The sequence below is a fragment of the Excalfactoria chinensis genome, chromosome 2 (assembly GCF_039878825.1).
Source record: "Excalfactoria chinensis isolate bCotChi1 chromosome 2, bCotChi1.hap2, whole genome shotgun sequence".
NCBI lineage: Eukaryota > Metazoa > Chordata > Aves > Galliformes > Phasianidae > Excalfactoria > Excalfactoria chinensis.
Window position 1 is genome coordinate 79,204,351 of NC_092826.1, and position 15,072 is coordinate 79,219,422.

Below are 15,072 nucleotides of genomic sequence, written 5' to 3' on the forward strand. Positions count from 1 at the left end.
CGGACCATATTTATTACAGGTACTGTGTAAAAACCCACTTCAGTTCCTCTTTCTAGTTGCTTTTGTGTTGGATTATCTTCAGCTTTCCTCTCTTCCTCTCTTTCATTTGCTTACTTCCAATGAATTTAATCACAACGTCTATTGACCTAATGTCTGGATTTGAGTACTTAACCACAAACAGAACACAAAAGGGACAGAGATGTTTTGTGATTTCTCATTTCATCTTTAAACCCCGCTCTAGAAATTAAGAAATAAATTAAGTAAACTCATTCACAAAGAAACCCAGAAGTACAGTACCAACCAATATTTTTACATTACCCTCAGTGACTGAAAAAGACTTAAGATACTTTCAGATGAAAGACGGCTTTAAAGGGACACTTGAAATAGCATCATCTTCATAAATCAGTCCAATAGGAAAAAAAAACATGCAGATCATTCTGTATTATGCTTGTGAAAAACTCACACGATTTTCAGTAATCATCTCATCTGAACCTGTTGGGTTTACTACATAAAATGCTTTCACTGTACAGAAGCTGTATCTAAAAATGTACACTTTATTAAATCGTTTTCTAAGTTTCTTCAGTAGAATTTTCAGCTGCTACATGATTGAGAAGACATTGTTTGTTTCAGACCAACAGGAAAGTAATGCACTTAAGACCCTGTAAAGACAGAAGCATTACACCTCTGGCTGAGAATACATTCATCTACAGAAAAGACCATTTGGCTCAGTGGAAGGGTTAAGTCATCAATTCTGCGACCACTTTTAGACTAAAATAACCATCAAAAAGCCCACCAAGCTTTCTCATGTCATATGTGTTCCTTGATACAGTATACTCAAGAAAGCATTACAAATAAACACTCACTTGACCCTTCACCACACAACCTATGACAGCTCTATGCTCCAGTGGAGTCTGGTGACCAATACAACACCGCCAACACAGCGTATACATGGGATGCAGTTATAGAGGTGAAACTGGCTAAAGGGTCTAGATGTCTCTTCTCTCTAAGGAAGAAATACAGGCATATAACAATGCGCTGCACAATGTCATAGCCTGAGAACTAAGAACATACAGCATATTCTGATAAAGTTGATGGATTTTTTTGTAATTTCTTTCACTATGTTCAGATAAATTCCCAACATATCTCCCTAAACACATAATATATTTGAAAACAATCAATCTGGCAGCTCATTAAGTTTGCTAAGATAAGAAATAAAAAATTAGTAACTGCCAAAATTAAAGTTAGCTTGGCAACCTTATTTTCATTGCTTTTTGTCTATACGTTCAACAGTCATCAAACAACAAGCCAAGTCTAACAAAGCAACTATCAATTCTACGCGCTGACTTTGGGAGGAAAAAAAGGTTGTATGCAGTCAAGCAACTGAATGTTCTGAAAGTGTATCTACATGCTTACACAGATGGGTATTCCGCTTTATGAATTCTACTGTGAGCTTTCTTTACTCATCAAACATGTTTACTTTTGGAAACAACATATTTAAGAAGTCAAAAGTTGCAGATTTCAGAGTGGAGATCTACACTTGAACTCTTTGACTCAACTGCAACTATCAGATACACCAGAAACTCCTGATGCTTGAACTAATTCTTTTTTAGTTATGTCAGCAAGAGTTAAAAAGAAGCAATCATGTATGTTATTATATTAATGCTAGCTTGCTTATTTGAGACTCAAAATCCCCTACCCTCAACTTCAAGCCATCCCGTCACCTAAGTTACTTTCATTCTCCAGGATGTGCCATTCTATTTTATTCTTTGCTCTCCATGCCAAGCCCCCAGCAGTAGCTTCCCTCTCATGAAATTTCACTTGAGTTCATTTCCTAATCTCACCCTGAGCTCTAGCAGCTTCTCACTGGTTTTTTCCAGTTCCACTGCACTTTGGTATTCTGATTTATTCATTTATTTATTTTAAATTGCTGTCTACACAAAAAATTCAAAACCTTCAGAACCAAAGGAAAACAGGAAAGCTTTCTTAGTTCTCATCCCTGTCTCCCTAAAGCGTGAAACACTATTAGCTTCCTACAGTAAGTTGTCCTCAGTATTCAATGGATTTTTCAGGGGCTGTGAAGAGGTCAAATCTCAACAGATCTCCGCATAAGGAGAACCCCTTTCGATTCTACTAAAAGAAGACGCCATCTGAAAAACACTTGGCTCTTTCCTGCAAGCCATGGGTTAGCAGGACTTCTAAAATAAAAGCCACATGCTTGCTGTTAGCACTTTAACACTGGGAACACTAAATTCACTTCCACGCGCAACACAGAAAGTTGGCTGAACCGCTTTACTTGATCTTTTAGAAGAAAAATGTCAGCTGAAAGCAAAGAACCAGTACAGAAAGTAAAAAATGTCAGCCAATACAGTTTCATAGAAGTAATCACAGAAGATCTTGGGCTGAAAGGGACCTTGAAATCCATCCATTCCAACCTCCTGCTGCAGGCAGGGTTGTCGTTCACCAGATCATGCTGCCCAGGGCCCCAACCAACCTGGCCTTGAATGTTTCTAGGGATAGGGCCCATACATTTGAACAAACAAAAGGCAAGACAGAAGTCAAGGAAGAAGAGTATGTTATAAATAACTGTGGCAACAAAGCAATCTATCTAGAGAAGTGAAAATAATACTTCGTGGTTTTAATATAGAACTTGTAAAAGTTGCAGTTAAAATACAGAGTAACTGTGAGAAATGCAGGCACACATTATCAGTTCATCTCATCCCTGCTTTCGGAGGAATAGACTCTTAACCCTTGGTGAGCAATTTATCAGCATGAAGACGAACTGCTTCTAGATACACACAGCCTCTATTTCTATTAAGAAAGTGAACTTTAAGTCAAATTTGACAACATCAAGATGCCACAAGAATGCCCCACTGCCCTTGCAAGAAACAAAACAAGCGTGATTAGAAAGTTGCTCTTAAGAAACGTTTAAGGTAGCCATATTTGAATGGAACTAGATGAAATTGATGGCAGCCCATCAAATATAGGCTTTTGTGTCAGGTTCATCCTGCTTCTGTTAATCTCATTAACTAAAGACATCCGTTAGAAGTCAGAGAAGCACAGTTGGGTCACTCCACACAGCTCTATCCTATGTACCACAAGTCAAGGGAACTGCAGTTTGACTTCTGAGGAACTGGAGTTGCTAGAAGTATGAACTGCAGTATACACATCATTGAAGGTTCAAGACTAATCAGAAAGAAAATGAACTCTTTGTCAAAATAGATCTGAATTTGTTACCTGGAGCAAGACTGACCTTCACTCATTAGTATCAGAATTCTCATTGATATTCTGGTCAAACGGCTACAAAAGCTTCAAACCTGAAGCACCCTTTAGGTTAGACATATTAAGCACTACAGTATTCTCTCTCCACAGTTGAAGGGTTGTGTTAGTTAACAAAAAGCAGTGAAATTTTGAGATAACACAAAGCCTTCGTCATATGAAAGAAGAATCCTTACCTGCTGCAGATAGAAAGTTCGCATAGAATAAGATGAAACTCTGATGACTGAAGATAAATTTGCTGCTACTAACTCCAAAAAAAGAATGTCTTTCTTAACTAACATTATCTAATCAAGTTATTATGAACTGTTAAAAATGACACATTCTGAAAATGGTGAAAATGAGCCAACTGGAAACTCTTATCAACACAAAACCATGAAGGGATGAATATCCCACGTTGCTTGCATCTTCATTCCCTGTGTATCACTGCACTGTCTTCATTTTGTTTCTAAACTGCTGTTTCACCTTAAAAACAGTACACATAGTCACAGCACACGCCAAGTTGGAAGGTATCATCAAGTCCAGCAATGTCTGAGAGTACTGCCCACACACTCCTTGAACTCTGACACTTGGGGCTGTCCCCACTGCCCTGGGCAGCCCGTTCCATGCCCACCACCCTTTCCCTAACCCCCACTTGATCCCTTACACAGCTCCATGTCATTCTCTCAGGCCTGTTGCTATCACAGAGAGCAGAGCTCAGCGCTGCCCCTCCACTTCCCTCATGAGAAGCTGCCGCTGCTATGAGGCCTCCCTTCAGCTCCAGGCTGAACAAGAGCAGGCACTTCAGCTGTTCCTCATACACATTGCCCTTCAGACCCTTCCCCATCTTCAAAGGCCACCTTCAAATGTAGGTGCAGCCGCACAGCACAAAGAGACAACCCCTTCCCTCACCCGGTGGCAGTGCTGGGCCTGGTGTACCCCACAGTATGGTTGGCCTTTTTGGCTGCCATGGCACACTGCTAGCTCACATTCAACTCGCTGTCAGCCAGAACCCCCGGACCTCTTTCCATGAGCTGCTCTCAGCCTCTCATTCCACAGTCTTTTGCCTCATTCCACGTGCAGAATCCAGCACACGCTTTTGCTAAACTTCATCTGGTTGGTGATTGCCCAGCTCCCTCACTTGTCTAGACCTTTTTGCAAGGCCTCTCTACAGCTCCTCCCAGTTTACTGTTATCCAAACTTAACACACTTTTAAGTCCTATATCCAAGAAGAAAATGTTATAGAGAACCATCTCTAAAAGTGGAGCCCTGTGGAACCAGCAACCAGCCTGGTGTAACCCTACTTAAGCACTGCCCTTTGAGCTGTATGCCAGACATTTTGTCAAGAAGGATAATGTGAGAAACAGTATTGAAAGTTTTATCAGAATCCAACAACATCAGTGGCCTCTCATAGTCAACCAGCTGGGTAATATGGTCAAAGTTTATTAAAGAGGACTTTCTTTCCCCTTGTTAACCCATGCTCACTCTGACCAATGACTGCATTTTCTTCCAGGTGTTTCTCCACTAACTCCCAGAATAACCTCCATAATTTTCCAGTCTCACTGACATGAGACTGACAGGCCTGTAATTATCAAGGTCCTATTTCTTGCCCTCTGTGAAAACTGGGACAATATTTGCCAGCTTGCAGTCAGCTGGGACTATCAGATTCCCAAAACCATTGAAAATAGAGGTCTTGCAATAACATCAGACAGAAATGGGAGTACGTGGGATGAATCCCATTGGGCCCTATAGACTTACATGGTCCAGCTGGAACAGATTATTGGTTATTGTTATTTACTATATTTTGTTAAATTAAAGCTTCATGCAGTTACAAAGCGCTTTGTAAGCTGCTCTTTTTTCATGCCCTGCGAGGCTGAATTCAGCTCAGATAGACAGCACCTCAGAAGAAAGCATAGCTCCCGATCATGAAGACGCAGTTTGGCTGCATGGGCTTTGGTGGCAAAAGCAAGGTTGAAATTGAAATTGTCAGTGCAAAACAGATCTCCTTTCACTTCAGGAAATACTACTTGGATAGGTAGTGGTAAGTCTTTTCAATGTAATAATCATTTGTTTGGAAATTCTGTTACGTAAGTAGCGAGAGCTACTTTCTCTTTGCATTTTCCTCTCAAAAGTTAGCGTGGACTGCAGCACTGCTGTCTACTTTCAGTTACATAAGTGGAGAGATTGCAGTTGTGAAACAAGAAAAACGCTCCCTGCTTCCAGCTCTATAAATGACTTTCTTATCTTTTTAGTTACTTTCCCTTCAGAAATTCTGCTACAGCCTTCTGCAGTCTATCTCTAGCCAATAACTAAGAGTTATATTTCAGAACAACCCTACCTATCCCAAAGGTAAACAAGCAGACTGCAAACATCAACAGCAGAGTAAAGTCCTTAAAACCAATACCACAACACAGATGCAAAGTCTGGCCCAGCCGCAACCACAGGAACCCTGTTACACCACATACTTGTAGTTGACATTGACTGTTTTCTTATCTGACTACTGCTCACTTCCAAAGCATTCCTGTATGCCATCACCTCAATCTATAGACATTATGCACTGACTTCACTGAAGCAATTAGAATTCAACCAGCAGTCCAACCCAGGTGGCAAGACTTTGCAGAGCGTTGGCCTCTTCTCCCAGTTAACCAATGACAGAACAAGAGATAATGGCCTTCACTTGTGCCAAGTGAGGCTCAAGTTGGATATTAGGAAACACCTAAATAGGTACTGGAACAGGCTGCCCAGGGAGGTGGCAGAGTCACTATCCCTAGAGGTGCTTAATAAACCATAGGTGTATCACTAAGGAATACAGGTCAGCGGGCACAATAGGTGGACTAGATAATCTTAGTAATGATTCTATGGTCTCTATTAGCCATAACAGTCACTGCAGATCATCTGTAACACCAACCACATAAGCAGAAAAACATTCAGTTACCCCTGCAAGCAGATTTTTCAAGAGATCAATTAGCAACTTCAAGGCAAGCACTAAACTCATGGTTTTACATGGGCAAATCACCTTCTTTTGCTCACAGAAAAGCAAAATCATTTCTAACATGTTCTCAGCAATACCAGGTAAATGACTCGTGGTCTTTATGTGAGCCCAGGGTGGCTCCACCCCTTCTGGTCACACAGGCAGCACGGATGCAAACAGTTTACCTCATGCTGAAAGTCTCTACTAATTACCCTTGACCATGAAAAGTTACATGCAACAAGTATATAGCTGAGGCAGTTGTGCTACTGTAAGAAATCTATTTGACTTGCTGGCAAAATCAAAGCAAAGACGTTTGGATGGATCCCTTTAATGGCAAGCTACGTGGAGATTTCTCACCTGCTCATTTTCAAGTGGTGATGAATACTTCTTGCACCAAAGGAGGTAAAGTTTCCCCTGGAGGAATTCTTGTGTTATTTCCAGGCATTTGATGACATAAAACACCTCCATGGAGGAAGCCCTGCTAAGTTACTTGCATCTGCTTGGGTAAGTTTAACAGACTTTCCATTAGGACCCACTTCAATCTACATTACAGCAACCCAGCTTTAAGGTGCAGACATCCTTCATGGGACGAGCTAACCGTCTACCATTCCATCTAGCCTTCTTCTGATTTTTGCAACTTTCAGCCTTCAGTTTAGCTTTAGGAGCCAAACCATAGTCCGAGATCCAACACTGGAAACACGACACAGGCTTAAAGGTGTCATTGCCTGGGCTGCTTCTTCACCTTTGTTCTTCTGCTGAAGCCCACAGAGTTTGAAAGAGAAGCAGACGCTGCAGGCTGGGGCTCCTCAAGCTGCAACCACTCTGTTTCTTCCCTGAACAAACCGTTCATGGCTTCACAAGAGTGAGGGCAGGTGAATTACTGCTCTGACTCCCCAGGCTCAAATCACAGCATCTGGCACCAACAGTGGCAACTAGACAGGCGTTTTCTTTATTTTCTTGGTTAACTTCATCTCTTAGCTGTATGATACGCTTTCACCTTGGTCCATGCTAGGACTGACTAGAATCATAGAGCCATTTGAATCGGAAGGGATCCCTGCAGGCCATCTAGTCCAACACCCTGCAATGAACAGGGACGCCTACGGTACATCAGGTTGCTCCAAGCCCCATCCAGCCTGACCTTGAATACGGAACCAGGTGTGCTGTGATCTTGCTTCTGATGCTGGAACAAGCAGCGCTCGTACGGGGCCAGCAACGTGGGTCCGGAGCCCTCAGACACCGCGGGGTAGCGCCTGGAAGAGGTTTTGTTCCCTTGGCTTCGCAGACGGAGCGCAGCGCGTTCGCAATTAAATTCATTCATCTTCAGGCGGTGCCGGTGGGCAAACCAGCAGAAGAACGCTTAGAGTCCCCTGCAAGCCGTCTTCACCACAGCCAACGGAGCAACACCACAGCAGTCCCGCTACCGCCGGCTCCCCCTCCGTTCCGCACCGCCGCCCGCGCGCCCCGGGGCAGAGGGCGGTACCGGCGGTTCGCAGCCCGCCCCGCGCCCGGGGTTCGCTTCCGGCGGCCGCCACCCCGCCATCCCCAACCCCTCCCGGCGGCTCGGCTGCGCGTGCGCCGCGGCCCCGCGTCTCCCCAGCGGCAGCGAAGGAGTTTGGAAGTTCAAAATGGCCGCCGCGGCAGAACCCGAACAGCGAGCGCCTGAGTAAGGGACGGGCGGGAGGGCGGCCGGGGCGGCAGCTCGTCGCGGCGCCCCGGGGCGGGGGGAGGCGGCGAGCGGCCCCGGCGCGGAGAGGGGCGGCGGGCAGCGGGGCGGCCGGGCCGGAGGCGGCGGGGGGAAGGAAAGAGGGAAAGGGTGGCGGGCCGCCGCTCCGCCGGGAGGGGTGCGAACGCGGTTGCCGGAGCCGTTCGCGGCCCGGTGTGCTGCGGGGAGCGGGGTGAGGCCGCTCGGCGGATGGGCCTTCGGGGAGGGGGAGGGGAAGCGGCGCCGGGAGCGTGTTCCGGTCGCGTGCGCCTCCCGCCCCGCTGGGCCCGGCCGGCCCGCTCCGCTGCTGAGCGCCGCCCGCCTCGCGGCCAGCCCAGCTCCCCGAGCCGCGGGTTCTCGCGGTACGAAGAGCGCAGGCAGCGCTGGAAGCAAGAAGCGATTTGTCGCCGCCGGCCCCTCCTTCCGGCCCGCCGCGTGAGTGGCGGCTGCCGGCGGTGGGGGCTGCGCGCTGCCTTCGGGCTCCGACTTCGGGCTCCTCGGCATCGCTCGGGCTCGTGAAACGCTTGTTGTGCGCTCTCCTTTTCTGCCGTATGAAAGTGGTTGAAAACGCACTCGCTGCTTTTCCTCGTCTGTGTGTGAACCTCGTAGAACACGTGAGCGCGCCGATAACTGCGGCCAGTGCTCTGTAGGGAACCGTAAATGAGGGAAATAAAGTAACGACTCGGATAGAAAGCCCAAAGGTAGGGAGCGAATAGGTGAAATCACTGCAAATCTGAACTTACCGTAAATCTTTGCCTTGAACATCAAAAAATAAAGGAAAGTTGGTGCTGTAATGCAGATGTCACAACTCCTCCTAGAGAAGCATGCAGATACCTCGTGGCCTCATCACCTTCTGGAATCTGCTTACAAGATTTCTCTTCCGTGTAATCACAGCTCTGGAGCAGTTAAACGAATTAAAAGTTAGTCCATGTTTGGATGGAGCTACATGAAATAAATCAGTGCCTGAGCACAGAGTAGCACCGAACTGTTTCTCTGAGCAGCCTCATCTGGCTGGTGGCAGCCCTGCCCGCAGCAGGGGGTTGGGGCTGGGTGGGCTTTAAGGTCCCTTCCAGCCCAAACTGTGCTGTGATTTAATGCTGTCAGAAGGAGGATTCTCAGGAGCGGCTTGAATGGACCTGAGTTTTGCTGTCTGCGATATTCTTATAATATATTGAAAAAATACGAATGTGTTAACAGGGGATCCTCACAGCTGAAAAGTCTTAATAGATGCACAGTCACCTTAACGTGCTCCTTGCCACATTCCTCTGCCCTTTTGCTAACTCATTGCTCTGGGCTGCAGACCCGAATTGAGAAAGTTTCGAATCTACTACTTTTGTGTGTGTGTGTGTGTGTGCGCATCTCTTGTGCCAAACGTAACATTAAAGAAACTCCTCTGGAGGCGGTTTGTCTTGTTCTGCATACTGTGTTGTGTGGTGATGTGGGGTGACAGGAGGGGGCAGTTAAGAAAAATGCCCTTATTCCTTGATGCTCGGGTTGGGTGAGCAGCACTAGTGGTAGGGATGTAAAAGAAGAAACGTGCAGCATTAGCACTAATGTTAGAAGCTTGCATGTTTTTAACTCAAATAGGCTGCTGCCTTGGAAAGGGAATGAGGATATTTTGGAGCAATAAAGTATCGATGGTCTCAGCAAATTATTTCAGCATATACTGCCTATAATAAGTCCGGATTGTTTTCTAGTATATGAATTTGCATTAACTCACATAGGAGATAATTATGAACTGTGCTGCTTGGGGATCCTGTCCTTAATGAGGAGGACGCTAATTGAATTTGTAGTGAGGTGCCGTCCTTTATTTGGCAAGGAATAATTCTGATGCGACTATGCCAATGGATCGTTGGTCATATTCTTCAGAGACCTCCGCAGGATGAACCTAGCGGTGTTCTGAGGGTATCTCTACATTTCTGTGTGCATCTCGCCACAGCTGTGACCATCACACCCCGTGAACTTCCCTTCAGTGAACGAGGCTGGGGATAAAGCGGTATTTAAGATACCAGAGCGAGTTCCAAAACTAGTGCAGGTGGGCTGAGTTTGCGGAAGGGCAATACTGGCATCTAGGAGGTGATTTGGCAGCAGATTTTAAAAGGCAAATATCCATCGCGCTGTAGCTGGTAATTGATGTTCTGAAGGTATTTGCCGAGAGCCGTTAATGTTTATCGATAAGCCAATTTCAGCTTCTAAGGAAAACAATAAAAGTGAGCGTGGAAAGTGTGCGGACTGGATTATGTAATTTTGAAGTTCTTGTCTAATTGAAGTGCTTGTTGCTGTCATCAGCTAATTGAAATGAGGTTATTTTTTTTAAGAAACCACTGTTATGATTTTAATAACCTGTTCTATGATTATTTTCTCTTTGTTTTTTTGTTTTTGTCCAATGCCATTTTACAGCTCTAAAGAGAACAACTGTTTTTTCCCTCAGGAAGCTAACAGGCTTCTGGATTCTATTGGAAAGCTTTTCCGAAATTAGGTGTTCTTAATTTATCCCGTTCTTGCATACTGTTCCTGCATATAGAAATGCAGGATCAGAACAGTTCTGTGTTGTCTAACAAGTGTACACACATACAGATAGGACTGATAGTTAAGAGGATCAGCCTGCTGTGCGTGAGACTGCATGGGATGGTTTACTTAGGGGGTAAGAATCATCCCTTGAAATAAGTTTTGATCTCTGGAGGACAACTGCTCTCTATCTTTTGAAAGTACTTGTAGAGGACATGGCTTGGGTTTGGCATAGGAACTGAGCAGTGAATAAGACAGATACTGGACTAACAGGAGGTATAAATGTGCAGCACTGTTGTATGCTATTACCAAATACTGGCAGTGCTGAACCATAACCTGAAGCATTGGTTTCACCTGCGTGGTTTATTTTGTTAGTGCGTTTGCTCCATCTTCCTAAGCTAGTAGTTAGTTCTTTTTTTGCAGTCATAGCTGTCTGTCTGTGACAAACTACACCCGCTCTTACAACTTTATTACATTGCTCGCACATTTCTAATTCTCCAAAAGCAGATAATTAAATACCAGTTAGCTTCTATCGCGAAAGAGACCATCAGACTAACCTGAGTTTAAGGGCTGCTGTGAATTGCCCGTACTGATGGGTAGTTTTTATCTCTTTTGCAGGGCTGAGGATGCTAATGCATCTGAGAAGAGTACAAATGAAGAAAATGGGGAAGTGTCAGAAGCAGATCAACCTCAAAACAAGCACAGCCGGCACAAAAAAAAGAAACACAAACACCGAAGTAAACACAAGAAACATAAACATTCTTCAGAGGAAGATAAGGACAAAAAACATAAACACAGACACAAACATAAGAAACATAAACGGAAAGAGGTAGCCGATACCTCCGACAAGGAAGATGGACCAGCAAAAAGAACTAAAATTGATTTTTTAGCTCCTCTGGAAGACTTGGAGAAACAAAGGGCTTTATTGAAAGCTGAACTTGAAAATGAATTAATGGAAGGCAAAGTCCAGTCCGGTATGGGATTGATATTACAAGGTTATGAGTCGGGATCTGAAGAAGAGGGGGAAATTAATGACAAGGCGCGAAATGGAACCAGACCCGCAACTAAGTCAAACACTAAGGGGAAATTAGAACCTGTGGAAAATAAAGCTAGTTCCAAAAAAGCAAATAAGAGTGAATCAAAAGAAAGGACTAGGCACAGATCTGACAAAAAGAAAAGCAAGATAGCAGTTGATGGAATCAAAGAGAAAACGACTAGAAGCAAGTCAAAAGAGAGGAGAAAATCCAAAAGCCCCTGTAAAAGAAGTAAGTCTCAAGATCAGATGAGGAAATCAAGATCTCCGATGCTTAAAAGAAGATCTCAGGAGAAAAATAGGAAGTCTAAATCTCCCCCAGAAGACAGAAGTAAGGCTGACGATAAGAGTAAATCAAGAGATCGCAGGAAGTCTCCAGTTGTAAATGAAAGCAAAAGTCGAGATCGCGGCAGAAAATCCAAATCTCCAGCAGAACTCAGAAGCAAATCCAAAGATAGACGATCGCGGTCCAAAGATAGAAAATCTAGGCGATCAGAGACTGACAAAGATAAAAAGCCAATTAAATCTCCTTCTAAAGATGCTTCTTCAGGGAAAGAAAACAGGTCCCCGAGAAGACCTGGCCGAAGCCCAAAAGGAAGAAGCTTGTCTCCTAAGCCACGTGAAAAGTCAAGAAGAAGCAGATCCCCTCTCTTTAATGATCGTAGATCTAAACAGAGTAAATCCCCCTCTCGGACCCGATCTCCAGCTAGAAGGCTGAGGAGTAGATCTGCAGAAAGGAAACGAAGAGAATCGGAAAGGAGGCGTCTTTCATCTCCCAGGTAACTTAAAAGTGTCACGAGCCATTGCAAGTGTTATGGGATGAACTGTCTTCTAGCTTGGTGTTTCTCTTTCATTCTGAGAAGAGCTATGTGTTGTATCATGAGTTTCTGTTACACATAGTCATCTTTCAAAAATACTAACCCCAGCTGTCAGACACACAAAGTCAGCTTTGCTGTTTGTTGTTCTTGCCAGTACTGGGAACAACTTTTGTAGCTCAGGTTCTGCTTTTTGTTGCTGTGTTGAATTTGGATTTCAGCTTCTGTTTTGGTTCTGAAGTTAGTAGTAATGTTGTTTTCAGGAATTCCCGTGAAGGAGAACCTTCTTCCCTCTCCTCTTAAATGTCAGTGTTACCCATTAAACCAGGAGCGTCCAAACTTTAGGCTTCCCTGGGCTGTGTTAAGTGATAAGGAATTGTCTCGGGCCGCATATAAAATACATAGTATAATTAAAGTATCAGACTGGTTTGGGGGCAGTGGCTGCAATTCTTAGTGAGCTCTCGAGGCGTCCACCAGAGGTTTTTATTGAAATCTTATTCCTCCTGTACTTCTTCCTTGAAAACAGTTGCTCACAAATGTACATGCTTACCAAAGTTGATGCCATGAATAAGGCATGATTGTGAAGTGAGGGATATTTCTCTCAGGTAATAGAGGGCTTTTTAAGGAAAAATTTGTTGAGATGACAGACTTTTTTCAGTTCCACTAGTTTATCTGTAAAGCATTCCTTGATATGCATTGAATTTGGCTGCATGTTTTTGCATATAATGTATTTTAAATTGTTAACTCTGAAAACTGACGCAATTTCCTTGCAAATTAAGCGTAGCGGTATTTGCCAAGATGCTTAAGCACATGTAATGTGTAATACCTGCGGGTTTCACTTCCATTGAGTGTGTTAGATGAGCAGGAGAGGTGGAATCAGCACTACGGTGCTTTCCCCTGGCTCCAGCCCAGGCAGTTCCAATCGCACACCACTATGTGTTTGTTGCAGCAATGGGTGAATGCCGAGGGCTAGACTGGGCTGCTCAATGGGACAGAGCCACCACCGTGATGGTGTAGGGCAAGGGGTGGCTGCAGCTGTGGGCATGGCTGTATCAAACAAAACAATTCAGCAGGCAAAGGAGCGCAGCGTTGCATCTTGACGAGTAATTTTAAACGTTTCAAACATGGGGTATTTTCCACAGGCACAATTACTGGCTTGCTTTGCCTATATACTGTTGACAAGCAACACTGCGGGTACTTTGGAAAATGGCCCTTGTGGTGTTAACCAGATGAAGCAAGTATTGCAAATGGCACCAGTTTATCTGACTAGTTCCTGGTGAATGAGCACTTCACTGCGTTCCTTCGACATATTTCTTGCCTGTCTTAGTTTCACTTTTCATTTCTAGTGAAACTGCATTTCAGTGCAGGCTGTTACATTGCAGCCAGTTTGACTTAGTTGTCTAAACACTACTGCAAGTGAAGCACATGTCTAGAAATTTGCTACTAAGTTCACAGAAGAGTAACTTCAGTAATACGGTTTTATTTGCTACGCTGGTGAGTGGGGGACTGCTGAGGAATATTTTCTACTGGAATTGAACATGAACTGTCTTGAACCAGTGTTCCCACGTTGGAGTTTTAAGTGCTTATAACTACCCAGGCTGCCAGGTAACTTCAGGAGCTCCAGTGAGTGTTTTCAACCACAGGTTCCCAGGAATTTGATTTTTCATCTTTGCTTCCAGCGTTCCACTCGTGTAAGATACTTGTTAGTTCTCTGACTGCAGTATGTTACTGTGCAATGTTACTTAGGACTTCTTAATCACTTTCTACTTCCTGTCACATGCGTGCGATCCCTGAACTGATTGGGGTTCTTTTTGCAGCTGATTTGATCGGCTTTTGGCGGCACCACCACATTTTAAACTAGAAAGCTTGCCAGTGCATCTGATAATGTGGCTTTTTTTTTGTAACACTGTTCACAAGAATGTGACAAATTAGAAGCGAAAAGGGGATCAAGTCTCCTCCATCATTCTTGCAGAAACCAGCACTGCTTCTGCGTGTGCTTTGTTTTTCTTTCTGTTTACTGTTATCCGTCAGTTCTGCATGTGTGTTCATTGTATGCAGCTGGGTAAACTGGAGCTGTTGACAGCAGTCACTCAAAAAAAACAAAAACATAATTACAGAACAGGTAGAGTTGATCTCTCAGACCCGAGAGACCGTTCATTGATGAGATGCAGCACCTGAAATAACTTGTCCTGATTCAATTTAAAAGAAATTAAAACAAAAGACCTGGAGTAGTAACCTTTTATTTGAACTATAGTGGAAATATTTTCCAAGTCTTTCTATTGCAGCCTCTTCAGAGTAGCTGTCAAATGTTTTTAACTTCTGTTTTGGATTGAAGTCTTGCTGACTTGGGATGCCATTAAGCTTTTTAATATGCTCGGTTCATTAAGGATTTTTTTCCCCTTAAATAATTATGCATCTGTATAGACAAGAGTGAACATGGAATCAAGTGTTGGTTGTTGTTTTAATTTGAGAAGTGTTAATTGAGAAGAATGGTTGTTTTTAGCTGCAATACTACAGTATGTGGAGTGCTGAAGCCGTTCACTTCTTTTGGCCAGATTGGAAATCACATGGAAGTTGTTGTCATGGAATAGTTTTGCCCTAAATTTAAACTCCATGTTGTAGAGTTGCTGAGAAAAATTCAAGAATTTGGTTTTAGGTTTTATTCATTGAATACTCCTTCTGATGAACACGAAAGCAGGCTGCTAGTTATCTAAGGCATAAATGCAGGCTTTGTTTTAAAAAAGTCTTAGCTTTATCATGGGAGTGAACTGGCTCTGCTTCCACAGTTGTC

At 44.0% G+C, this 15,072-nt stretch overlaps 1 protein-coding gene across 2 annotated transcripts in view; it reads left to right on the forward strand.

The window, feature by feature from the left end:
• Window positions 1-7,605: 7,605 nt before the first annotated feature.
• PRP4K (pre-mRNA processing factor kinase PRP4K) overlaps window positions 7,606-15,072 on the forward strand; it is a 30,984-nt gene continuing 23,517 nt past the window's right edge. Inside the window, exons 1-2 of one of the 2 annotated variants that reach the window (XM_072327730.1) lie at window positions 7,606-7,886; window positions 11,052-12,245. In XM_072327730.1, the coding sequence (XP_072183831.1) occupies window positions 7,849-7,886; window positions 11,052-12,245 (1,232 nt within the window). In that variant the 5' untranslated portion in view covers window positions 7,606-7,848. The remainder of the gene's footprint in view (window positions 7,887-11,051; window positions 12,246-15,072) is intronic. The other variant, XR_011902775.1, reaches the window with a different exon arrangement.